The sequence below is a fragment of the Aotus nancymaae genome, unplaced genomic scaffold (assembly GCF_030222135.1).
Source record: "Aotus nancymaae isolate 86718 unplaced genomic scaffold, 86718_ANA_hifiasm-v0.15.2.pri h1tg000077l, whole genome shotgun sequence".
NCBI lineage: Eukaryota > Metazoa > Chordata > Mammalia > Primates > Aotidae > Aotus > Aotus nancymaae.
This window is the reverse complement of record NW_026988492.1, coordinates 15,448,788-15,476,692: the sequence shown is the minus strand read 5'-3', so window position 1 is coordinate 15,476,692 and position 27,905 is coordinate 15,448,788. Positions and strand designations below refer to the sequence as shown.

At 37.8% G+C, this 27,905-nt stretch overlaps 1 protein-coding gene and 1 pseudogene across 1 annotated transcript in view; both read left to right on the top strand.

The window, feature by feature from the left end:
* Nucleotides 1-375: 375 nt before the first annotated feature.
* Nucleotides 376-27,905, top strand: part of MALRD1 (MAM and LDL receptor class A domain containing 1) — a 609,315-nt gene continuing 581,785 nt past the window's right edge. The window contains exon 1 of the mRNA XM_064368444.1: nt 376-574. Coding sequence (XP_064224514.1) covers nt 376-574 — 199 coding nt within the window. The remainder of the gene's footprint in view (nt 575-27,905) is intronic.
* LOC105726131 (ubiquitin-conjugating enzyme E2 variant 1-like) lies at nt 2,571-3,013 on the top strand (annotated as a pseudogene).

The window sequence follows — 27,905 nt, the reverse complement described above, 5'->3', positions numbered from 1 at the left end:
TAACTTTATCATGGTTCCCTCTCTCCTCCTATTTATTTTCCTGGCCTTTATATTTTACAAATGTCTTTCAGGAGATAGCATGACCATAAAGGCTTAAATTGTGTAAATATGGCATACAGGGAGCAACAATCATCTCTGGTTAGCTAGATACAGAAGCAATGCAATTACTCGAGTTAAATATTTTCTAAAGTCACTCCTCTGAAAGAGTAAATTAACTGCCTGAGGAGTAATTTGTTACAGTTGCAGATAGTTACCAATAGTATCCACTTAGAAGAAGCAAATCTGGGAAAGGAAGAATATCGAAAAAAAAAGAATGTTTCCAATGATGGACTTACTTATTACCACTGCTTGATCTCTAATAGACAATACCAAGGAATGCTTTTCTTCCTGGACAGAATGTTGGCATTCCCAATGAATGAAGCTTTTTGTTTCCTTTGGATTGCCTGTGTTTTCACTTCTGCTCTGGGTTGGCAAGAAACAGAAAGCTTTCAGTGTGACAATGGAGTCTCCTTGCCTCCTGACTGTGTTTGTGACTTCACAGATCAGTGTGGGGACAACAGTGATGAACGGCACTGTAAGTGACATACTCCTTTCTCCAGTTTTAGTTTCCCTGTACATCTTGAAACCAGGGCCTCTGAGAAGTCTGGGAGATTTGGCTAGATACCTGGTTCTGTATGGATCTTATTTTATATGCCTTTAGTGTAGATCAGAAACTAAGATATATTGTTTACTAAAGAGACAAGTCCATATATAAAAATTATCAAATCATGAAGATTTTAACCTGATGGAATATATTTTCAGTCAGTTTTCACTGATTATGAAAGAGTACTAAACAAAAATGTAGCTTTGTATGTTATGTGAATGAAACAAAATTCAAAAGAACTCAATGCAGCTGTAAAATGCTATGGTGGAAATGAACGGGTTAAGTGTGAATTTAATGTGGAAATATTTGTAATGAATACTAGATTGGATGGGTAGATTTTATTTTCATTGACAGATCACTGCTGCCAGGTGGGTTGCTTCCAACTGCACATGGAATACAACTCTGGCTTTTGTCCTTTGATTTCAGAGTAGTAGGAGGGCACAAGCTTTGGAGAATGCAAGACCTAGATTTACGTCCTGGATGAGTCATCTGGGACCCAAATCTTGTGTGATTTTGAACCTTTATTTTATTATAAGAGGTCATGAGATGAGATAAAGCAACTCTCACAGGTGGGAAAATGCCCCATGGCATACTGGGAGAACACTGATAAACGAAGAAGTTTACGAGGGGAAAACGTGGGAAACGACACCCACATTCCTGTCATTTCTATTGCAGTATGAAATCGTGAGGGCACTCTCAGCAATGGAGACTAGTGTCATTCTTACACAAAATCGCCCTTCCAGAACCACATTTTCATAAAATTACCAGGGGCTCATTGCTGGTTCATGGTAGCTATTAGTGCAATTAATTATCCAGAGGCACAAATTCTATTATTATAGGTCACTTAACTCAAACATATATCTTCTTTTTTATTCAGATAAAATATCAATTCATGTTTACAGAATTCATTCTCTTCTGCTAAAATGAGGTTCTATGTATTTGATTTTGCCATTTTTGCCTTCCATTTATATATTCAGTTGCTATTACATTAAAACAAGAAAAGTGATTACTGAAAACTTTTTCTCTGTAGAATGAAACAGGCTAATAATATTTTTCTCTTAGTTTCGGATGGCTGTCATGCTGTTACTACTCAGTAACCATTCAATACCAAGTGCAGCCAAGGGCAAGGATTCATTTGTATTTGTCCAGTTTCCCTAGAGATGCTAACTGTAGGCTTGTTGCCCCTTGCTCTGGCCTGTCTGGAAGAGCCCTTACTATTCCTTGATGAGCAGCAAAGAGGAACGACTTGGCTGTTTTGACAAGCAGTGCCAAGTCTCTTCCATTATTAATCTATATGAATCCTCCTTCAGTACCCTGGCTGTGATAACATGCATGATCCTGCTTCAGAGAAAAGGTTAACGTGAAGAATTGGAAAGCCGCTGAGTAGGAAAGGTCTTGGCTGCATGAAAAATTCTAATAACTTACAGCCTTGGAAAGAAGTGAAGGCATATATCTATCAAATAAACAGATTTCATTTTAAATGTTACATGGAGAGGTCACCTTTTGGCCTTCTTGCTTTTCATTTTGATTTCTCAGAAATTTCCACTTTGGCATTTTATTTAAAATGTGGGTGAGAATCTGCAGATAAAAATTGAGAATCACTTTAAAGCATGAATTTCTTTTGTATTTCATGCTAGAAGAAAAATATTATGAAGAAACAACAATAGCTAAGCAATTTCACTCATGGAAACTTGTGATGCTAAACTTATAGATTAGATTTTTTTTTTTTTTTTAACTAACTTTGTAAGGATTTACAGTAGCCACATTAAAAAAAAATCAGTGTCCCCTTTAACATCCAACTTGTGTGACCTTTAAAGAAATAGATTAATATGTCAACTTTTCTGAATAAAGTTGGCATAGTTGAAGTTAAATTTCTGATGCATCTGGTGCATTAATACATTTTTGAAAATAAGTTATTGGACTCAAGATGTCAGCCACCATGGATTTGGGAGTCAAAGTCCCTGGCAATTTCCCACTGTTGGAAGAACTTGAAGAAGGCCAGAAAGGAGTAGGAGGTGGCACAATTCGCTGGGGTCTAGAAGTTGATGAAGACGTGACATTTACAAGATGGACAGGGATGATAATTGGGCCTCTAAGAACAATTTATGAAAACCAAATATACAGCCTTAAAATAGCATGTGGACCTAAATACCCAGAAGCACCCCCTTTGTAAGATTTGTAACAAAAATTAATATGAATGGACTTAATAGCTCTAATCGAGTGGTGGACCCAAGGGCCACGTCAGTGCTAGCAAAATGGCAGAATTCATATAGCATCAAAGTTGTCATGCAAACACTTTGGCACCTAATGATGTCTAAAGAAGATATGAAATTCCCTCAGCCACCTGAAGGACAGTGTTACAGCTATTAATCAAAAAGAAAAACCACAAGCCCTTCCCCTTTCCCCCATTCAATTTAAGTAGTCTTCATTTTCCTCAGTAGTAAATTTTCTAGATACATCTTGTGGACCTCAAAATACTGGAAAGGAACCTCCCATTCAAAGGACATTTATCTTTTCAGATGGAGGCTTGCTCTGTCACCCAGGCTGGAGTGCAGTGGTGCAATCTCAGCTCACTGTAACACCTCTGCCTCCCCAGTTAAAGCGATTCTCCTGCCTCAGCCTCCCAGACTACAGACGTGTGTCACCACACCCAGCTAATTTTTGTATTTTTAGTAGAGAAGGATTTTCACCATATTAGCCAGGCTAGTCTTCAACTCCTGAACTTGTGATCCATCCACGTTGGCCTCACAAAGTGCTGGGATTACAGGTGTGAGCTACTACAACTGGCTGGAAATTTATCTTAAGATATTGTAAATGATACTAATTTTTTTGTCCATTTGAATTATATAAGTTGTGCTATAATAAATCATCTTGTCAAGTATAACCACTGTTCACATAGTTGAACTTCTGGGATCAAGAAAGTCTACTTAAATTGATTCCTATTATAAGTGTTGGGGCATATCTAACTCAACTGTGAGAAGGCACATCACACAATCACCTTGCTGCTGATTACACGGTCTGGGGTCTCTGTCTTCTTCCCTCCCCTCCCCCACCTCCCACTCTCCCTGCAACAACAGCCCTCTAGCCTGGGGGGCTTGTTAGAGTAGATGTGAAAGTTTCAGGTCCCAGCATGTGGGACTACTGCTGGGCGTGTGGGGTGCTTTGCCTGCACCCCTGGTTTCTTTAAGTCTTCAGTGATGCCCCTTCCAAGTCATCATCCTGTCCCCACACTCCTCTACTCCTGCCCTGTGCTGAAGCATAGGTCGTACCCCCTCCACTCCTCTCTGAGATTGGCCTTCTGTGAGGAATTCAGAACTTCCCCATATCTTCTCTCTTCCCCACTTTTATTGAGGGGTGCTGCTTTTTCTATCCTCCTCCTCAAAATCCTTTTTGCACCGTCACCACCCAACACCTTCCGTGATACTTCCTTGCTTTGGCCAGAAGCCTTCAGGTAAGGTTGGAAAACCTCCCTTGTTTAGTTTTGGAACTGTACTTTTTCACTCTCCATCAGCCTGGGAAATGAATATTGCGTCCTCAGCCCTGCCACCCTCTGCTGTCATTGGCTGATCCATTGTTTTCAGCTAAGATTTTGATAAGGTGAAAAGAATAGTCACCAGGGTTACTGAGACCTGCCAGCTCTCGGAGTCCTTGGTGGTTGAACTTGGAGAAAGATCACATGAAGACACTTGTAAGCACACATGATCTCTCTTAATTGTTTTACTTTCCGGTAATCGCTTTTGCTTTTAAAAATTGAGGCAGTTTTAAACAGGGCTTTCATTTGGTCATCCTTGCAATCCATTGGGGTTTAGTTTGGAATCTGACAACTGGACCAAAAACAACCTTGAATCCATGCATGCCTTGGTTTTGGTGCTGCTCCCTTATTTCTGCGTTCTGCGGCACTTGTTGTCTTTCATCTATTTTTGGTAAAAACCATTCTAACAGATAGGAGATTATATCTCATTGTGGTTGTAATTTGGATTTTCATAATGATTAGTAATACTGAGAGTTTTTTTCATGTACCTATTGAATATTTGTATATATCTTCTTTTGAGAAATGTCTTCTCAGATCCTTTGTCCACTTTTAAATCAGGTTATTATTTACTTGCTATGAAGTTGCTTGTGCTCTTTATATATTCTGAATGTCAACCATTATCAGATGTGTGGTTTACAAATGTTTTCTACCATTTTGTGGATTTTTGTCTTTACATTGTTAATTGTCATCTTTGCTGTGCAGAAGCTTTTTAGTTTGATGCAGTCCTGTTTGTTTTAATTTGTTTTCATTGCCTGGGCTTTTGGGGATATAGCCAAAAAATTATTGCCCATACCAATGTCGTGGAACTTTCCTCCATCTTTACTTTTACAGGTAGAAGTTTTATAGTTTAAAGCCTATGATTTAAGTCTTTAATCCATTTCAAGTTGGTTATTTACATGGTGAGATATAAGAGTCCAATTTTCTTTGTCTGAATATGGATGTCCAGTTTTTCTAACACCATTTACTGAGGAAACTCCTTTCTCCATTGTGTGTTTCTGTCACTTTTGTCGAAATCAACTGACTACAAATGTGTCAGTTGATACACAATACAGAAATAGAAAAGAAAATACTGCATGTTCTCACTTATAAATGGGAGCTAAACATTGAGTACACATGGACAAAAAGAGGGGAACAACAGGCAGTGGGGACTACTTAAGAGTGGAGGGAGAGAAGAGGGTGAGGATTGAAAAACCACCTATTGAGTACTATTCTTATTACCTGGGTGGCAAAATAATCTACACCAAACTCTCATGACACACAATTTACCTATATAACAAACTTGCACATGTACCCTAGAACCTAAAATTAAAGTTAAAAGAAAAGTGTTGTTTTATTTCAGGGCTTTCTAGCTTGTTCTTTTGGTCTGTGTGTCTATTTTCGTTCTTCTGTTTTTATGTTTTGATTAGAGTTTCTTTATAGTATATTTTGAAACCAAATAGTGTAATGCCTCCAGCTTTGTTCTTTTTGCTCAAGAGTGTTTTGACTAGTTGGAATCTTTTGTGATTTCATATGAATTTAAATTTTTTTTTCTATTTCTGTGAAAATTACATTGGAATTTTGATAGGGATTGCATTAGTTCTGTAGATCACTTTGAGTACTATGGACATTCTGATAATATTTTTAAATCCAGGAACATGGAATACCTTTTCATATATTTGTGTTTCCTTTAGTTTAATTCTCAGTGTTTTATAGTTTTCAGTATGCAGATCTTTCACCTTGTTTATTAAATTTATACCTAAGTTTTTACTTTATATGTTGCTGTTGTAAATGGGATTGTTTTCTCAATTTTTTGGATAGTTTCTTATTAGTATATAGAAAAACTATTCATTTTTGTATGCTGCTTTTTATCCTTCACTATTACTGAATTTTTTATTAGCTTTAACAGTTTTTTGTTGAGTTTTTTGGGTTTCTACATATAAGATGATGTATCTGTAAACAGTGACAGTTTTACCTCTTTCTTTCTGATCTGAATACCTTCTATTTCTTTCTCTTGCCTCAAGGCTCTGGCTAGGACTTCCAGTATGAAGCTGAAAATAAATGGTGAGACTGGGTATTTTTGTTTTGTCCCTGATCTTATAAAAAAAGTTTTCAACTTTTCACTGTTAAGTATGATGTTTGCTGCATGTTGGTTATATGGCTTTTCTTGTGTTCTCTCTATGTGTAATCTGTTGAAATATTTTATTATAAAAGGATTTTGAATTTTTCTTTCTTTTTTTTTTTTTAATTGCATTTTAGGTTTTGGGGTACATGTGAAAAACATGCAAGGTTGTTGCATAGGTGCATACATGGCAGTGTGATTTGCTGCCTTCCTCCCCTTCACCTATATCTGGCATTTCTCCCCATGGTATCCCTCCCCAACTCCCCACCCCCCACTGTCCCCCCCACTCCCCCCCAACAGACCCCAGTGTATAGTGCTCCCCTCCCTGTGTCCATGTGTTCCCATTGTTCAACACCCGTCTATAAGTGAGAACATGCGATGTTTGATTTTGTGTTCTTGTGTCAGTTTGCTGAGAATGATGGTTTCCAGGTTCATCCATGTCCCTACAAAGGACGTGAACTCATCGTTTTTGATGGCTGCATAATATTCCATGGTGTATATGTGCCACATTTTTCCTGTCCAGTCTATCATCGATGGGCATTTGGATTGGGGTCTTTTCTATTGTAAACTGTGCTGCAATGAACATTCGTGTGCATGTGTCCTTATAGTAGAATGATTTATAATCCTTTGGATATATACCCAGTAATGGGATTGCTGGGTCAAATGGAATTTCTATTTCTAGGTCCTTGAGGAATCGCCACACTGTTCCACAATGGTTGAACTAATTTACACTCCCACCAACAGTGTAAAAGTGTTCCTATTTCTCCACATCCTATCCAGCATCTGTTGTCTCCAGATTTTTTAATGATCGCCATTCTAAGTGGCGTGAGATGGTATCTCAATGTAGTTTTGATTTGCATTTCTCTAATGACCAGTGATGATGAGCATTTTTTCATATGTTTGTTGGCCTCATGTATGTCTTCTTTTGTAAAGTATCTGTTCATATCCTTCGCCCATTTTTGAATGGGCTTGTTTGTTTTTTTCTTGTAAATCTGTTTTAGTTCGTTGTAAATTCTGGATATCAGCTCTTTGTCAGACGGGTAGGCTGCAAAATTTTTTTCCCATTCTCTTGGTTGCCGATTCACTCTATTGACTGTTTCTTTTGCCGTGCAGAAGCTGTGGAGTTTGATTAGGTCCCACTTGTCTATTTTGGCTTTTGTTGCCAATGCTTTTGGTGTTTTGGTCATAAAGTCCTTGCCTACGCCTATGTCCTGAATGGTTTTGACTAGGTTTCCTTCTAGGGTTTTTATGGTGTTACGTCTTATGTTTAAGTCTTTAATCCATCTGGAGTCAATTTTAGTGTAAGGTGTCAGGAAGGGGTCGAGTTTCTGCTTTCTGCATATGGCTAGCCAGTTTTCCCAACACCACTTATTGAACAGGGAATCCTTTCCCCATTGCTTGTTTTTATCAGGTTTGTCAAAGATCGGATGGTTGTAGATATGTTGTGTTGCCTTTGATGCCTCTGTTCTGTTCCATTGGTCTATATCTCTGTTTTGGTACTAGTACCATGCTGTTTTGATTACTGTAGCCTTGTAGTATAGTTTGATGTCCAGTAGTGGGATGGCTCCCGCTTTGTTCTTTTTGCTTAGAATTGACTTGGCTATGCGGGCTCTCTTTTGGTTCCATATGAAGTTTAAGGTGGTTTTTTCCAGTTCTGTGAAGAAGGTCATTGGTAGCTTGATGGGGATAGCGTTGAATCTGTAAATTACTTTGGGCGGTATGGCCATTTTCACGATATTGATTCTTCCTAACCATGAACATGGAATGTTTCTCCATCTGTTTGTGTCCTCTCTTATTTCGTTGAGCAGTGGTTTGTAGTTTTCCTTGACAAGGTCCTTTACGTTCCTTGTTAGTTGTATTCCTAGGTATTTTATTCTCTTTGTAGCAATTGTGAATGGCAATTTGTTCTTGATTTGGCTCTCTTTAAGTCTGTTATTGGTGTATAGGAATGCTTGTGATTTTTGCACATTGATTTTGTATCCTGAGACTTTGCTGAAGTTGCTTATCAGTTTCAGGAGATTTTGGGCTGAGGCGATAGGGTCTTCTAGATATACAATCATGTCGTCTGCAAATAGAGACAATTTGACTTCCTCCTTTCCTAATTGAATACCCTTTATTTCTTTTTCTTGTCTGATTGCTCTGGCTAGAACTTCCAGTACTATATTGAATAGGAGTGGTGAGAGAGGGCATCCTTGTCTAGTGCCAGATTTCAAAGGGAATGCTTCCAGTTTTTGCCCATTCAGTATGATATTGGCTGTTGGTTTGTCGTAAATAGCTTTTATTATTTTGAGATACGTTCCGTCGATACCTAGTTTATTGAGAGTTTTTAGCATAAAGGGCTGTTGAATTTTGTCGAAGGCCTTCTCTGCATCAATTGAGATAATCATGTGGTTTTTGTCTTTGGTTCTGTTTATGTGGTGAATTACATTTATAGACTTGCGTATATTGAACCATCCTTGCATCCCCGGGATGAATCCTACTTGATCATGGTGGATAAGCTTTTTGATGTGCTGTTGTAATCGGCTTGCCAGTATTTTATTGAAGATTTTTGCATCTATGTTCATCATGGATATTGGCCTGTAGTTTTCTTTTCTTGTTGAGTCTCTGCCGGGTTTTGGTATTAGGATGATGTTGGTCTCATAAAATAATTTGGGAAGGATTCCCTCTTTTTGGATTATTTGGAATAGTTTCAGTAGGAATGGTACCAGTTCCTCTTTGTATGTCTGGTAGAATTTGGCTGTGAACCCATCTGGACCTGGGCTTTTTTTGGGTGGTAGGCTCTTAATTGCTGCCTCGACTTCAGACCTTGTTATTGGTCTATTCAGGGTTTTGACTTCTTCCTGGTTTAGGCTTGGGAGGAGGCAACTGTCCAGGAATTTATCCATTTCTTCCAGGTTTTCTAGTTTATGTGCATAGAGTTGTTTGTAATAATCTCTGATGATGGTTTGAATTTCTGTGTAATCTGTGGTGATATCCCCTTTATCATTTTTTATTGCATCTATTTGGTTATTCTCTCTTTTCTTTTTTATTAATCTGGCTAGTGGTCTGTCTATTTTGTTGATCTTTTCAAAAAACCAGCTCCTGGATTTATTGATTTTTTGAAGGGTTTTTCGTGTCTCTATCTCCTTTAATTCTGCTTTGATCTTAGTTATTTCTTGTCTTCCACTAGGTTTTGAGTTTTTTTGATCTTGCTCCTCTAGCTCTTTCAATTTTGATGATAGGGTGTCTATTTTAGATCTCTCCTTTCTTCTCATGTGGGCACTTATTGCTATATATTTTCCTCTAGAGACTGCTTTAAATGTGTCCCAGAGATTCTGGTATGTGGTGTCTTCATTCTTGTCAGTTTCGAAGAACATCTTTATTTCTGCCTTCATTTCATTGTTCATCCAGTCAACATTCAGGAGAAAGTTGTTCATTTTCCATGAAGCTGTGTGGTTCTGGGTTGGTTTCTGAATTCTGAGTTCTAACTTGATTGCACTGTGGTCTGAGAGACTGTTTGTTATGGTTTCTGTTCTTTTGCGTTTGCTGGGGAGTGATTTACTTCCAATTATGTGGTCAATTTTAGAGTAGGTGTGATGTGGTGCTGAGAAGAATGTATATTCTTGGATTTGGGGTGGAGAGTTCTGTAAATGTCTATTAGGTTTGCTTGGTCCAGATCTGAGTTCGAGTCCTGGATATCCTTGTTAATTTTCTGTCTCGTTGATGTGTCTAATATTGACAATGGTGTGTTGAAGTCTCCCACTATTATTGTGTGGGAGTCTAAGTCTCTTCGTAAGTCTTTAAGAACTTGCCTTATGTATCTGGGTGCTCCTGTATTAGGTGCATATATATTTAGGATCGTTAGCTCTTCTTTTTGCATTGATCCTTTTACCATTATGTAATGTCCTTCTTTGTCTCTTTTGATCTTTGTTGCTTTAAAGTCTATTTTATCAGAGATGAGAATTGCAACTCCTGCTTTTTTTTGCTCTCCATTTGCTTGGTAAATCTTCCTCCATCCCTTTATTTTGAGCCTTTATGTATCCTTGCATGTGAGGTGGGTTTCCTGGATACAGCACACTGATGGGTTTTGGCTTTTTATCCAATTTGCCAGTCTGTGTCTTTTGATAGGGGCATTTAGTCCGTTTACATTTAGGGTTAATATTGTTATGTGTGAATTTGATCCTGTCATTTTGATGCTAGCTGGATGTTTTGCCCATTGGTTGATGCAGATTCTTCATTGTGTTGATGCTCTTTACCATTTTGTGTGTTTTTGGAGTGGGTTGTACTGGTTATTCTTTTCTATGTGTAGTGCTTCCTTCAGGAGCTCTTGTAAAGCTGGTCTGGTGGTGATGAAATCTCTGAGTACTTGCTTATTCACAAAGGATTTTATTTTTCCTTCACTTATGAAGCTTAGTTTGGCTGGATATGAAATTCTGGATTGAAAGTTCTTTTCTTTAAGGATGTTGAATATCGGCCCCCACTCTCTTCTGGCCTGTAGGGTTTCTGCTGAGAGATCTGCTGTGAGTTTGATGGGCTTCCCTTTGTGGGTAACCCAACCTTTCTCTCTGGCTGCCCTTAGTATTTTCTCCTTCATTTCAACCCTGGTGAATCTGACAATTATGTGCCTTGGGGTTGCTCTTCTAGAGGAATATTTTTGTGGTGTTCTCTGTATTTCCTGGACTTGAATATTGGCCTGCCTTGCTAGGTTGGGGAAGTTTTCCTGGATAATATCCTGAAGAGTATTTTCCAGCTTGGATGCATTCTCTTCGTCACATTCAGGTACACCTATCAAACGTAGATTAGGTCTTTTCACATAGTCCCATATTTCTTGTTGACTTTGTTCATTCCTTTTTACCCTGTTTTCTCTAATCTTGCCTTGTCATTTTATTTCATTGAGTTGATCTTCGACCTCTGATATCCTTTCTTCTGCTTGGTCAATTCGGCCGTTGAAACTTGTGCATGCTTCGTGAAGTTCTCGTGTTGTGTTTTTCAGCTCCATCAATTCGCTCATATTCCTCTCTAAGTTGTCCATTCTTGTTAGCATTTCGTCAAGTCTTTTTTCAAGGTTCTTAGTTTCTTTGCATTGGGTTAGAACATGTTCTTTTAGCTCACGGAAGTTTCTTATTATCCACTTTCTGAAAGCTGATTCTGTCCTTTCATCACACTTATTCTCCATTCAGTCTTGTTCCTTTGCTGGTGAGGAGTTGTGATCCCTTGTAAGAGGAGAGGTGTTCTGGTTTCGAGTATTTTCATCCTTTTTGCGCTGGTTTCTTCCCATCTTTGTGGATTTATCCATCTGTCGACTTTGTAGTTGCTGTTTTTCTGATTTTGGTAATTTTAAGTCTGCTGTGGCAGAACTCATAAACCCCCTTTTCTTCCCCCCAGGTGTTCTGTCCCAGGGAGTTAGAGCTTTATGATTTTCCGCTGTCCTGCTGCCGTTTTCCCTGCCCACAAGGTGGCAGCCTAGTCACACTCAGGCTGCAGAGGCTTCGCTCAGCTGCTGTGGGCTCTGCCCAGCTTCCGTGTGAGCTTCCCTGTAGTCCTGTTTATATGGGTGTAGTTAGAACTGCTTCCGCTATGTTGGCCCGCCCCTGTAGTGACGGAGTCTCTAGTGGCAGGTTGCCTTCGTTACGGCTGATTGCCCTGGGAACTGCAGGGTGCCTCTGTAATGGAGGACGCCCCTCCTCCACAGAGCTGGACTGTCGCGGGTTCAGTTGTGTTTCCCGTGGTGTTTTTTTGCCCGGGAATCTCCTGGCTTGACTCCCTCTTTCAGCTCCCCTTGCTGGCTTAGAGGGGACTCAGTGTCGCTCACTCTGCACAGGGAGCTACTGCCCCAGGGCGCAGGCCAAGTGGCCGCTCCAGTCAAACCAGCGGCGCTGGCGACCCGTGGGGCTCCTCTGCCTGTGAATCTCCTGGTCTGTGGGTAGTAAAAATCCGCTGCCCTGGGAGCCACTGCGTCGGCTGAAGCAGTGGCTCTGAGATTCGTGGCGTTTTGCCCAGAGATCTCCTGGCCTGGTTCCCCGTTTCAGCTCCCCTTGCTGGCTTAGAGGGGACTCAGTCTCACTCACTCTGCACAGGGAGCCGCTGCCCCAGGGCGCAGGCCAAGCAGCCATGCCGGTCAAACCAGCGGCGCTGGCGACCCGTGGGGCTCTTCCGCCTGTGAATCTCCTGGTCTGTGGGCAGTAAAAATCCATCTGGAAATGCGGCATCCACTCACCCTCTGCACTTTCTCTCGGAGCTGCAATCCCAAGTTCCTCCTAACCGGCCATCTTGGATCCTGGTGAAGGCCTTTTCTCTCAGGATTTTGAATTTTTCAAATGCTTTCTCTGAATCTATTGAGATGGTTATATGGTTTTTGTCCTTCATTATGTTAATGTGGTGTATCACATTATTTGATTGGCATATGTTGAACCATACATACATTTCTGAGCTAAATCCCACTTGATCATGCTGAATGATTCTTTAATGTGTTGCTGAACTCAGTTTGCCAATATTTTGTTGAAAATTTTTGCATCTGTGTTCATCAGGGATATTGGCTTGTAATTTTTATCCTTTAAATGCCCTTATAAGCTTTATTATCCGGGTAATGCTGGTCTCATAAAATGGGTTTTTATCTGTTCAGCCACTCTATGTCTTTTGCTGAATTCAATACATTTGCATTCAAGATAAGTATTGATAGGTAATTAAGTATATTTGTTAGTTTCTGGCACCATCAAGGTGACAGCAGATTCAGTGTCTGGTGCCCTCTTCTTGGTCTGCAGATGGCTGCCTTCTTATTAAGACCTCACATGGCACAGAGACAGATCACCTCTCCTGTGGCTCTTCTTGAGAGGGCAGTAATCCAGTCATGGAGGCACCACCCTCATGACTTCATAACTTCCCAAAGGCCCCACCTCTAAATACTATCACATTGGCAATTAGGGTTTTAAGTATGAATTTTAGGGGAAACACACATTCAGTTTATATTACAACATAATTATCTATGCAAGAAATCTAAAAATAAATATGTGGAACCTATCTGAAGAAAATCAGAAAAAATACAGATGTACAGAAAAAAGATTCATGACAAGACTATGCTTCTTAATGGGATGTTTCAATGCTGGAAATAGGTCCATTTTCATGGAATCAATTTAATTATATTCTAGTACAAAATCTAACAAGGATAAATTTTGTAACCTGAGAAAGTATCTTGCAAGTATATCTAGACAAATGAGAGATAAATAGGTAGAAAAAGGGAGAAGGTAAAGAGAAAAGTTTCATTAATAGGAATAATAGTGTAGCATATAAACTACACTAAAAATATGAAAGTTTATAATTAGAAAGAATATGATTGTTAGAAATATTAAGCATATCTGTAATGTGTTTAATAAATAAAGTTGGCATTCCAAATTAGTTGGGAAAGCAAAATGGCTAATAATAATTTCAGCTGATTTGTATACATACTTACTATATGCTAAGCACTGTTAAATAATCTTCATCCAGTGTCTTGTTTAATCTTTACCAAAGACAAAAATAGTAGGAATAGTAGTTCTATTATTGTTCCTATTTTACAACTTGAGGAAATGAGTCTTAGATTAGGTAAAATAAAATGCCAGAGGGCACAGAGCTGTTCCATGGAGGAGCTGGAATTCACAAACAATACTATCTGATCCTGAAACCGTCAATACTAACCACCATACCATGCCGTTCTTATTACATACAATAAATGAGTATCAGGCAATTTCATGAAATACATTTCTTATCTGCTCCAGATAACAAAAGTTTCTAAAGATAAAATGTTGAATATTAACAATGAAGCCATAGTTTTTATTGCCCCTAATAATCAGCTTTGAAAAGTCAAGGCAAGTTTTTCTTTTTTTTTTTTGATGTATAGTAGATTTTCAAAGTACGTTTGTTGAATATTGATGTTGAATAAGTATTGGGATGGGAAAGACCTTTGTAAGTGTTAAATGAAAGAAGAAAACTTCAAAAGTCAATAAATTAGAATGTATAAATTAAAAGTTTCAGTATATTGAAACATCGCAAGTAAAATGAAGGAGGAAAAATGTCTGCGATATAGCAGACCAATAATTCTTTTCCAGGTCAATAAATCAAAGATACATTTTTCTTTCATAGAAATACAGGTAAAATTCTTAAAAACAACTCACACACACACAAACAGAAAGGACCACATATGGTGAAGTTACCAACTTCACTATTAGTTGTAAATCACAATTGAAAACAAAAAGCTACCAATATTTTTAAAATAAAATAAATATGAAAAATAAAAAAGCATGTTCATTGTTGGGAAGGGTATAGGAAGGTGGATACCATTGCAGGCAAGAGAATTATAAACCCTACCTTTTTGTTTAGTATTTTTATAATATGAAAGAGGATTTTAAAAGTGTTCATGCCCTCTAACTGGTAATTTCACTTTTAGAAACTTATTCTAAGAAACAAAATGAGCTCATGAAAAAAGTCTCCTCAAAGTATCGTTTAATATGGTAGAAATGGGAAGTCATCTAATTTTATGATATTAGGTTAATATTTAAATAAGTTATGATGCATCGATAATATGGACATCGGTGCAGCCATCTCTCATAATTTTTAATGCTATTTAAAAATGAGAAAATGCTCATGATATATCGTTATGGGAAAAACCATGATTACCCATCAATATATTTATTGCACTTAAAGATATAGTATGGTACTGCACATAAAATATGAGACAGAATTATCTCTATGTGTTGGGCTTATATACCACTTTTATTTTTGGTGTATCTCTATCGTTCCAACTTTTCTAAAATAGCATCTATTGTTTTGGGGGTTTGTTTTGTTATTTTTAGATGGAGTCTTGCTCTGTTGCCCAGGCTGGAATGCAGTGGTGTGCTCTTGGCTCACTGCATTCTCTGTCTCCTGGTTCAAGTGATTCTCCTGCCTCAACCTCATGAGTAGCTGGGACTTCACGTGCCTGCCACTACACACAGCTAATGTTTTTGTTATTTTATTTTTTTATTTGTTTTTGAGTAGAGACAGGGTTTCACTGTGTTGGCCAGGCTGGTCTTGAACTTTTGACCTTAAGTCATCTCCCACTACGGCCTCCCAAAGTGCTGGGATTATAAACATGAGGCACCACGCTGGTCTCTACATCTATTGTTTTTATAATAAGGGTAAAACGATATTTTAAAATGATCTGATAAACAGCCTTCCTATTAGAAATTGTGTTTATTCTAGAAATGAGAGCAAGAAAATATTAGGAATATATGCCATGTAGCAGGATTCCCTTTCTTTCTCATTTCTATGTTTTTCCTCAAAATAATGAAAGAGATTTTGTTTTCCTTTCTTTGTTGTTGCAGATGTTATTTTATTTATTTATTTTGAGACGGAGTCTCGCTCTGTTGCCCAGGCTGGAATGCAGTGATGGGATCTCAACTCACAGCAACCTCCGCCTCCCCTGTTCATGTGATTCTCTTGCCTCAGACTCCCATGTATCTGGGAATACAGGTGCCTGCCACCACGCCCAGTGAATTTTTGTATTTTTAGTAGAGACAGGATTTCAGTATGTTGGCCAGGCTGGTCTTGAACTCCTGACCTCATGATCCGCCCACCTCAGCCTCCCAAAGTGTTGGGATTACAACATGAGCCACCATGCCTGACCAAATGTTATTTTTTAATCAGGAAATTGAGAATTTGCTAGTAAAATAAAATATTAAAGTTATATTAGCAGAGGCAGTCAATATCATCATGAAAAGTATTTATGTATCAGGGTTAAATCCACGCATTGTCCAGTCCTATTCATCTTCAGAGTCTGGCACTTTTCTTTCCCCGTCACAACTGCCCATCTAGGTGTCAATCTTTTTATTTTGTTTTGTCCAGGCTCTCTTTTGTGTGATTGTGTGTGTGTACCCACCAGTATCCACCAATGCTGCTTTGGTGAGCCTTCTGCCCCATGCGGTTGTTTTTATGGAAGTACCTCATCTTACAGCGGTAAGAGGAGCTCATGTGGCTCCTCTGTGCTGGTGTTTCTTTGAAAGCAACAACTTGTTTGCAAGTTTGAGCTCAGCTTCCATCGTGCTCCCTGATGCCGGCCTAGAAGTTGCTTAATCATCACACAAGGTGAACACAGTTCTTTTTTGATGTGGTTTCTGGAAACCAGGACCTTTTTTCTCTCTCTGGTCTCTTCTCCAATCTACCCCTTGCAAAGTCATGCCCATCTTTCCTGCCCTCTTCTCAGACCCCTTATCCTTACCTGGCCTCCCAGGGATGGGGTCTTCTCACTCTCCCATTATGGTTTTCCGACTCTAGTTCTATGGAGTTAAACCTAAGCCCTCCATCATTCAGACATTTTAGCTATTCGAGGACCAATTCTTAGTCAAAATTGGACAGTCTATTTTTCCTTGTATTTCGTTTATAATGGTTGTAACTTTCCTAGAGGCAATGACCAGAGTGAGATCACAGAGCAGAAGGTAAAGGAAAAAAGAAAAACACCATTTTTAAGACTTCAAGGTTTGTCAGCACAGTTTTCTACATTGAAGATCCTAGAGTGTCAAAGCAGCTTGTATGATGTGCTGCAGCACTCTTCACAATATCAAAGACATGAAATCAGCCTAAATGCCCATCAGTGATAGACTGGATAAAGAAAATGTGGTTACACCATGGAATACTATGTAGCCATAAAAAGGAACCAGATCATGCCCTTTACAGGGACATGGATAGAGCTGGAAGCTATTATCTTCAGCAAACTAACACAGTAACAGAAAACTAAATGCTGCAGGTTCTCACTTATAAGTGGGGCCTGAACAATGAGATCCCATGGACACAGAGAGGGGAACAACACACAATGGGGCCTGTTGTTAGGTTGCGGGGGAGTCATCAGGAGGGAGAGCATCAGGAAGAATAGCTAATGGATGCTGGGCTTAATACCTAGGTGACGGGATGATGTGTGTAGCAAACCACCATGGCACATGTTTACCTGCATTACCAAACCTGCACATCCTGTACATGTTGCCCTGAACTTAAAATAAAAGTTGAAAATTAAAAAAAATTACATTACGGTAGAATTGGATATATAAACAATAGAATTGAGAAACCAGAAATAAATCCTTACATTTATGGTCAAACAACAACAACAACACACATTGAACTCCTTGTTGAAACTTTTACTGATGTAGATTTTGAGAATTTTCCAGTGAGCAAGGTATAGCATATGAAATTTACAAGTACTTACTTGTAACTAATGAATCAACGATATGAGTATTTATTAGGAATTTCTTCACTTATTTTGGTTAAAATAAACATACCTCCTAAAGCTTTTTATTATTTCTATGCTCCCTTTTTTCCTTCCTTCAATGCTATTTTATTATTATTACTCAATGCTTTTAATTATTTCTGTGTTACCTTTTCTGTTTCCTTCAATGCTATTTTTCTTCTAAGAGAGCTGATTTTAATCTTGGTCCCATGGATGGACTTCTGAGAGACCTTGAACTGGGTATGCCTTTTATTTTTCTTTTGGGATATACGTCTATTAGATTCCTTCTGTTGTTTTGAAAATGGTCTTCATAAAATACTTTTCATGCCAAACAACACCATTAGGAACTTTTCACTCTTGTCAATTGTTGTATGACTCAGATGCTGGTGTACACAGTGGTATAACAGAAATCATTTTCTTTAATATATTTTGGTGTCTATAATTGCTTCCTAGTTGTAGACTGTTTTGTGTCATAACGGTCAATGGAAATATAAAAGAAAAGATGAACCATAAGTAATGGGGATTGGTCTTTCATCTCTGGGTATGATGTACAAAACTGGCAGTACTTCCCGGCTGTGAAAACATGAAAGCAGTGAACTGAGGAAGTGTTCTCAGCATATGCTGAAAATTGGCTGCACAGTGACTCTTTCTCCTAGGGAAAAACTAAAACTTTACTGACATTTTATTTTGACCCATCTTAGAGGGTTTCTTATCACAATTCCAATAAAAGATGCCTTATAACGATTGGGGCAAATTTGGTGGGGTCATGTACCTTGAACACTGTCATGTGACCTGGAATCCGGTGCATGCCTTGGTTTTGGTGCTGCTGCTGCTTCTCAGGACCCTCAGCAGGGATTAAAAAAGAACCCGATGTGCACAGCAGATTTTCGAAATTGGCGGGCTTGACCTGCTGGCAAATTGCTGCATCTTTTCCCTTTCTGTTCAGGACCACTAAAGGCGGAAATGTGGATGCGTACAGCAATAAAAGCAATTCATTGTGTACTACGTTTTTTTTTTTAATTTAATATTTGTGTAAAACCACCTTTTGAAGCAGCAGCTATCAAGTCTGAAAAGCAATTGGTTTCCATTAATCTTTTTCTGGGGAAAAACCTTAGTTCTGAGGATTTAACAGCTGATAAGTGAAGTTTGTGTGTCTTTCTCCTAGGGAGGAACTAAGACTTTACTGCAATTTTATTTTGACCTATCTTACAGGGTTTCTTATCACAATTCCAATAAAAGATGCCTTACAACAATTAGGGCAAATTTGGTGGGATCATGTACTCTAGTGAGATTTTAATTAAAAAAAGAAATATTTCTGTATGAAATGATACTGTTCTTCCAAAGTTGCAAACAGTTTGTCTGGTATTTTAAGGAGGTCATGAAAATGCAAAATAGTATCCCCATTAGGTCAGGAAATGTATCTAGTTCTTCCACTTCTAGAATACTGATTGGCACTTAGAGTCAATAAATATTACATAGACTGGCTGATATTACTGGTTTACTGATTGACTGAGTGAGTGGAGGAATATTTAGTCGCATTGTTTTCTTTCACCATGGAATTGGATAAAATTATTCAGTCTTACAATGTAGTCTCCTTCTATTTTGTGCCTCAAGTGTGCAAATTGATATCACACAAGAATAGTATTCAGTTTGTGAGCTCCCTTTGAAGATTTCAAAGACACCTGGCAACGTCAAGTGGTGAATTTTTTCCTCCGAAGCATAATGTCTTCTGAGCCCATATCTGTACAAAGATAGAACTCCTGCCATGCTTGTCATCCCATGTACACTTTTCTGCTTATAAGCAAAAAGGTTTGTAAATAAACATTTCTTCATTTACACGTTGACACTGTAGGCTTGGCTAGGAATTCTGAGAGAAGGCTGGCATTCTGTTGCGAATGCTATCAAATTTATGAAGGCAGAGTCCTTGAATCTCAGCTTTTAAATAAGTTTCCATCAGAGAAATATGAATAGAATATAATTTTCTCTTCTACCCAGAAATAATTGTGACTTTCCACTGGGTAAGTCTTGAAATGCTTGATTGAATTTGGAAAAGAGATTTTACTTATTTTGAGAGAGATTGAAAACCTATTTGGGGGGAAAAAAAGTCAGGAGTTCATTTGTTCATGAATTAGCTTAATGAAAAGTTTGTCCATGCAAGATATTAAACTTTCTATTTAGGGCCCTGTATTTGTCCTTATAGAAACTACTGAAAAGTCATTACATCTCTGGCCAAACTGCTTCTCTGGAATAGAGAATTATTTGTAAACAACCATATGACACTTATAATGTTGAGTGAATACTGCTGTAAGCTGGAGTGAATGCTATACCTTGTTAATATTTCTGCAAATATCATCAGACACCTGCAAACACTGAAGACCTCCTTTGAAGGTTACTAATCCAAAGGCAGTAATAAAGTTGAAACACGGTCTGGTAATCCTTTTCTCATTTATAGAGATACCAGTGATGACACAATCCTTGCCAAAGATGTTCTCAAGACTTAAGGATAGAATCAACTACATATGACAAGAATCCAACTGAAAAATCCAGTTGGATAATTCTGGTGTGAGCTCTAGCAGTACTCGTTCAATTCACTGTAATATACCTTTGTGACTTAGGGTTTTTCTGTTTCTATGTCAAGGAAAATGTTAACATTAGTTCAATGTAAATGATCACAAAGATATCCTTAATAAAAACTAATTAATACTTTTAAATCACCATGCCAAATAATAGCAGTCTTTCACTGACATTTCCTCTTGAGAATTCTGAAATTTTACTTTTACTTAACTGGAATATTTTAGATTCATTTCATTCTTTTCAGGAACTGGCCACTCATTTTTACAATAGTTGAGAGTAAAGGAAATCATTCTTTATGAAAATATGTTTGTATGTTATCTAAATGAAGGAAATGATTTTCCAGAACAATACACTGAATTGTATGTAAAATTTTGTGACAATGTAATACATTGTGTTAGTCCATTTTGTGTTGCTGTCATAGAATCTTTCAGACTAGGTAATTTGTACAGAAAAAAGGTTGATCTGCAGGCTGTAGAAGCAGGAGACCAGCATCTGCTTGGCTTTTTGTGAGGAAGCTTTTGCTCATGGCAGAAGGCAATGGGGGAGTAGGTGTGTCACATTGTGAGACAGGAAGCAAGGGAGGGGAGGAGGTGCAAGGCTCCTTTATACCACCAGCTCTCTTGTGAACTAACAGTGAGAACTCACTCATTTCCATGGGGAGGGCACCAAGCCATTCATAGGCGATCCACCTTCCTGACCCAAACACCTCCCGCCAAGCTCCACCTCTAATATTGGGGATCACATGTTTTTGAGATTTGGAATAGTCTCACATCCAACCCATATCACGTAGCTTTCCTCAGAAGGGGATAAAACACACTCACAAACTTGGAAAAGAAGGAAACCACCTCAACATAATAAAAGCCATGTATGAGAAACCACAGCTAACATCATACTTGATGGTAAAAGACTGAAAGCTTTTCCTTTAAGATCAGGAACAATACAGGAATGCCCCTTTTTTTTTTTTTTTTTTTTTATCAATTCTATTCAGCACAGTTCCTAAAGTTTTAGACCATGTAATTAGGCAAGAAAAATTTGAAGGCATTCAAATTGGAAAGGAAGAAGTAAAACTTAGCTCTATTCATAGACAACATGATCTTACATGAAGATTCTATTTTTAAAAAAAAAACCTGTTAGAACTAGTTTAAAAACTCAGTGAAGTTGCAGGATACAAAACAAACACACACAACTGAATTGCATTTTAGTACAATATGATGAACAGTCTAAAAATGAAGTGAATAAACCATTTTCACTTACAATAGCATCAAGAAGAATAACATACTGAGGAGTAAACTAGACTAAGGAGGCAAAAATTTTATGTATTGAAAACTGTCAGTGTTGAAAGTCATTTAAAAAGATACTAATAAATGGAAAAGATATTCTGTGTCCATAGATTGGAAGATTTAATATTGTTAAGATTTCAGTATTACCCAAAGCAATCTACAGATTTAGTGCAATCTCAGTCAAAATTTCAATAATTTTTCTTTTGTAAAGGTAGTAAAATTTATCCTAAAATTCATGTGGAATCTCAATGGATCTCAAATAACAACAACAAAAACATCTGGCAAAAGAAAAAGTAAGAGGTCTAACACTTCCTGATTTTAAACTTTATTAAAAAGCTACAGTACCTAAGAGTGTGGTATTGGCATAAAAACAGACATGTAGACCATGGAATAGAGTAGAAAGCCCAGAAATAAACCTTCAAATATATGGTCAAGTCAGTTTTGAGAGGGAACCCAAGACCAGTGGGGAAAGGACAGTCTTTTTAACAAAGATAATGGGAAAATTGGGTAACCACAAGTAAAATAATTGGAGTTGGACCCTTACCTTACACTATATACAACAAGTTGTCTCAAAATGGATTAAAGATCTAAATATAAGAGCTAAAGCTGTAAAACTTTTAGTAACATAGGAGAAAAGCTTCATAGTATTAGATGTGGCGAAGATTTATTCAATGACACCAACAGCACAGGCAACAAAAGAAAACAGATACATTTGCTTCATTGAAATTAAAAACTATTCATCAAAGGACAGTATCAACAGAGTGAAAAGGCAATCCATGGAGTGGTAGAAAATATATGCAAATCATATATCTGATAAACGATTGCTGTCAGAATATAAAATGAACTACAACTCAACAACAATGACAAAAAGACAAATAACCTGATTAAAAAATGAACAAAGTCCTTGAATAGATATTTCTCAAAAAAGATATATAAATGTCCTGAGATACCACTTCACACCCATTGGGATGGGTATTATAACCATCCAAAAAATCTCCTAGAAAACGACATACTTAGGAAGATTTGCAGAAATTGGAACACTTGTTCTTTTCTGGTGGGAATGTAAAATTTTGTAGCCACTTCGGAAAACAGATGGCAATTCCTCTAAATATTAGAAATAGAATTACCATATGATACAGCAATTTCACTTTTTGATATGTACCCAAAAGAAACCAAAGAACAGGTATTTTTAGACCCATGTTCACAGCAGCATTATTCACAATAGCCCAAAGTTGAAAACGATCCAAGTGTCCATTGACAGATGAATGGATAAACAAAATTTTATATGCTACAACATGAATCAACCTTGAAGACATTATGCTAAGTGAAATAAGCAACTCACACACACAAAAAAACATACACTGTATGATTCCTCTTATATGAGTTACCTACAGTACTCAAATCCATAAAGACAGAAGGTAGAATTTTGGTTGCCAGAGGTTGAGTAGGGAGAAATGGAAAGGTGGCGTTAATGGGTACAGTTTCCATTTTGCAAGATGAAAAGACTTCTGGAGATAGATGGTGGTGATGGTTGCTTAACAATGTCAGTATACTGAATACCACAGAACTATACACTTAAAAATGGTTAAAATGGGCCGGGCGCAGTGGCTCATGCTTGTAATTCCAACACTTTGGGAGGCTGAGGCTGGTAAATTGCTTGAACCCAGGAGTTCGAGATCAGCCTGAGCAACATGGTGAAATGCCATCTTTACAAAATGCAGAAAATTAGCTGGGTTTGGTGCTGTGCAGGTGTAATTCTTTAGTGATTCTTTAATGAAAGAATCTGACAGTATGGAAGCCAACTCAGGAGATAATTGTGGCTTCCAAGCAACCTTCCAGTCCTCCCTCTTTGACTGCAGGATATCTGAGCTTTGGGATTATAAAACTGAAAACAAAGCAATACATTGTACAAGTTCAAAACACACACTTGTGGTGGCGTGCACTCAACTACTCTGGAGGCTGAGATGGAAGGCTCAGTTGAGCTTGGGGAGGTCAAGGCCTCAGTGGTCCTTGATTGCACTACCACACTCCAGCCTAGGTGACAGAGCAAGATCCTGTCTCAAAAAAAAAAAAAAGATTAAAATGTTATATTTTTTATGATGTATATTTTACCACAATAATAATAAAAAAAGAGTAGGACTCTGTGATACGAAGACTACAACTAGACTACAGCTGTGCCTCATAGAACCTGTAGGAGAAAGAGAAATGTACATTATTAATATGGACCCAGGGCAAATTTTGAAACAAGTGTGGTTTCTATCTCATCTCTTCCCTTCCTAGATTTTTCCTAATTCTTACGTTGTGTTCTGTCTTCTAAGAACATTATGTTTTCTGTTCTTGTGTCAGTTTGCTGAGAATGATGGTTTCCAGTTTCATTCCTATCCCTGCAAAGGACATGAATTCATCCTTTTTATGGCTGCATAGTATTCCATGGTGTATATGTGCCACATTTTCTTTATCCAGTCTGTCATTGTTTGGCGTTTGGGTTGGTTCCAAGTCTTTGCTATTGTGAACAGTGCCGCAATAAACGTATGTATGCATGTGTCTTTATAATAGAGTGGTTTATAATCCTTTGGGTATATACCCAGTAATGGAATTGCCACATGTTCTCACTCATAAGTGGGTGTTGAACAATGAGAACACATGGACACAGGGAGGGGAACATCACACACTAGGGCCTGGGGGATGGGGGCCTAGGGAAGGAATAGCAGTGGGTGAGGAGATTGGGAAGGAATAGCATTAGGAGAAATACCTAATGTAGTTGACGGGGTGATGGATGCAGCAAACCACCACCATGGCACACGTATACCTATGTAACCTGCATGATCTGCACATGTACCCCAGAACTTAAAGTATAATAATTTTTTTAAATGCCTAAAGTACAATTAAAATACATATATATATGTATTTTATATATATATATATAAAATACATTTTGTATATATATATAAAAAATACATATATATGTATTTTATATATATATATGTATTTTATATATATATGTATTTTATATATATATATATATATATATATATAAAACATATTGATTAAAAAAAAAGAACATTATGTTGTGGTGCTTTACCCAGACCATACTTTCCAGAGTTAATCCTGAGTTCTGGGTTATCTGAGTTTCTTCACCATTATGACTGAAAACTTTATCCTATTCGTTCCCACTTTTTCAAAAGCATGCCCCAAGCTGCCTGTCACTTTGGCATGTTATTTAATATTTTTCTTTCTGTTAGCATGCTAAAGATCAAAACAATGAGGAATTGTTTAGTGATTCTTTAATCAGAGAATCTGACAGTATGGAAGCCAACTCAGGAGATAATTGTGACTTCCAAGCAACCTTCCAGTCCTCCCTTTCTGACTGCAGTACATCTGACCTTTGGGATTATAAAATTGAAAACAAAGCGATAAGTTGCACAAGTTCAAAAAGTCCAGGAACTTGGATTCCACTGATAAGTTCCTGTATAGCACTCCTAATTGTTCATTATATTGTCCAACTGTGGCATTATTACTTCCCACTATTTAGTGATGGCTGTAATCTACATGGTGACAGATTTTATTACAACAGCCAGTTTCAGATTTGAATGTGGATGTGTGGCATATGAAGTTAAAAGGTAAAGCAGCTACAATTCAAGGAAATCTATTCAAATTGTTTAAAATGTGCAAATCTCTATTGGGGAAAGTGAGTATTTAGAAAATTTTCTGATGTGTTTTTGAGTCATCTGGCAGTTATTATAAGTTCAGGATTTCTTTTTTTTTGGTAAGAATTAATTGAAAATGTGTGCTCATTAGATTCATTTTATAACAGAAAGAACCCCTGTTGAGACTATGTAGAAGAAAAAATGTTTTATTTAGCTCTATTTTTCTAGTTCTTTTTTTTTCCTTCATTCATTTCAGTCTCTCCTGACCTTAGAGTCCCCCATCTTTTCTTTTTGCATGGTGCTCTCTTTCCTCCTTTTGTCCTCTGCCTCTGTTTTTTGTCCTCTTTTGAGTTTCTCCAGAAACCAAGTTATGTAAGCATACTAGTAGGTGTTCTTAATCTTTGTGTGTTTGTTTTTTTTTTTTTCTTTTCAGTTGGAGTCTCCCTCTGTTGCCCAGGCTGGAGTACAGTGACACCATCTTGGCTCACTGCAGCTCCATCTCCCAGGTTCCAGCGATTCTCCTACTTCAGCCTCCCAAGTAGCTGGGATTACAGGCACATACCCCCATGCCTGGCTAATTTTTGTATATTTTTGTAGAGACAGGTGGTTTCACCATATTGGTCAGGTTGGTCTTGAACTCCTGACCTCATGATCTGCCCTCCTTGGCCTCCCTAAGTGCTGGGATTACAGGTATGAGCCACTGTGCCTGGCCTGGTGTCCTTAATCTTAACTAGATTAAATTGACTGCCCAGAAATGTGGTTTTTTTTTTTTTTTTTTTGGAAGAAAGAAAGAAAGAAAAAAAAGAATGAAGAAGAGGAAGAAAAAGGAAGAGAAAGAGAGAGAGAATGGGAGTATTGCTTTCTTGCCCAGGCAAGAATGCAGTTTAGTAATGGGTATTGAAAACCTCTTTTATACCAATAATTACACTTAAAGATGTAGACAGGAAGGAATAAGGGATGAAAATAACAAACAAGCAGCCAACCAATATTTCATTTAAACCTATGAAATGCTATGCGATTACTGAGGAGTGATTTACTTCCAATTATGTAGTCACTTTTGGAATAGGTGTGAGGTGGTAATGTATGTTTTGTGTATTTGAAGTGGAGAGTTCTATAAATGTTTATTAAGTTTACTTGTTCCGGGTCTGAGTTCAAGTCCTGAATGTCCTTGTTAATTTTCTGTCTCATTGATCTATAGAATCGTTAGCTCTTCTTGTTACATTGATCCTTTTGCCATTATGTAATGTCCTTCTTTGCCTCTTTTGATCTTTGTTGCTTTAAAGTCTACTTTATCAGAGGCGAGAATTGCATCTCCTGCTTTTTGTATATTTGTTTATTTTTACTCTCTGTTTGGTTGGTAAATCTTCCTCCTTCTCTTTGTTTTGAGTCTTTGTGTATCATTCATTGCATGTGAGATGGGTCTGGATACAGCATACCAATGGGTTTTGGCTTTTTATCCAATTAGAATATATGTAAGTTTAATATTGGCATTTGATGCTAACTGGCTGTGTTGTCCATTAGTTGGTGTAAATTTTTCATTGTGTTAATGCTCTTTGCTTTTTGATATATTTTTGGAAAGGCTGATATTGGTTGTTCCTTTATATGTATAGTGCTTCTTTCAGAAGCTCTTGTAAAGCACGCCTGGTGGTGGTGAAGTCTCTAAGTACTTGTTTTTTCGCAAAAGATTTAATTTTTCCTTCATTTCATAATTTTCCTTCATTCATAATTTCCTTCATTCATAATTTTCTCCTTCATTTCAACCCTAATAAATCTGGCAATTATGTGCCTTGGGGTTGGTCTTCTTGAAGAATATCTTTGTGGTATTCTCTGTATTACCTGAAGTTGAATATTACCCTGCCTTGCTAGGTTGGGAAAGTTTTCCTGAATGATATCCTGAAGAATATTTTCCAACTTGGATTCATTCTCTTTGTCACATTCAGGTACACCTATCAAACGTAAATTAGGTCTTTTCACATAGTCCCATATTTCCTGGAGACTTTGCTCATTTCTTTTTATCCTTTTTTCTCCAATCTTGTGTTCTCATTTCATTTCACTGAGCTGGTCCTCGACCTGATATCCTTTCTTCTGCTTGATCAATTTGACTGTTTAAACTTGTGCATACTTCACGAAATTCTCGTGTTGTGTTTTTCAGCTCCATCAATTCACTTATATTCCTCTCTAAATTGTCCATTCTTGTTAACATTTCATCAAACCTTTTTTCAAGGTTCTTAGTCTCTTTGCATTGGGTTAGAACAAGTTCTTTTAATTCACAGAAGTTTCTTATCACCTACCTTTTGAAACCTGCTTCTGTTATTGGAACACACTCGTTCTCCATTAAGCCTTTTTCCATTACTGATGAGGAATTGCGATCCCCTGTAGAGGGTAGAGGCATTCTGATTTTGAGTATTCTCTGCCTTTTTAGGCTGGTTTCTTCCCTTCATTATATATTTATCCCTCTGTCGTCTTTGTAATTACCGACTTTCTAACTAGGTCTCTAAGCGGACGTCCAACTTGTTGATTCCCAGCGCCGAAATCTGAGCAATCCACTGTGCCGGCCAAAACAGCGGTGTTAAGATTGATGGTGCTTTTCTGCCCGGGAATCTCTGGACTCTGCACCAAGAACTGCTGCGCTAAGGCGCCAGCAAAACCGCTGCGCCAGCCACAAGAGTCGCCCTGGCGACACGTGGGGTTTCTCTGCTGGGAATCTCCTGGTCCGTGAGCAACAAATATTAGTCTGAAAAAGTGGCATCCTCTCGTTCTCTGCGCTTTCACTGGGAGCTACGAGCCAGAGCTGCTAGTGATCAGCCATCTTGGATCTCTCTCTCTTATTTTTCTAGTTCTAACACTCCAAAATTATTATCTTGTGAATTAAAAAAAAAAAAAAAAATTGCAGACAGACATCAACTAATTTTATTGCAGCTAAAT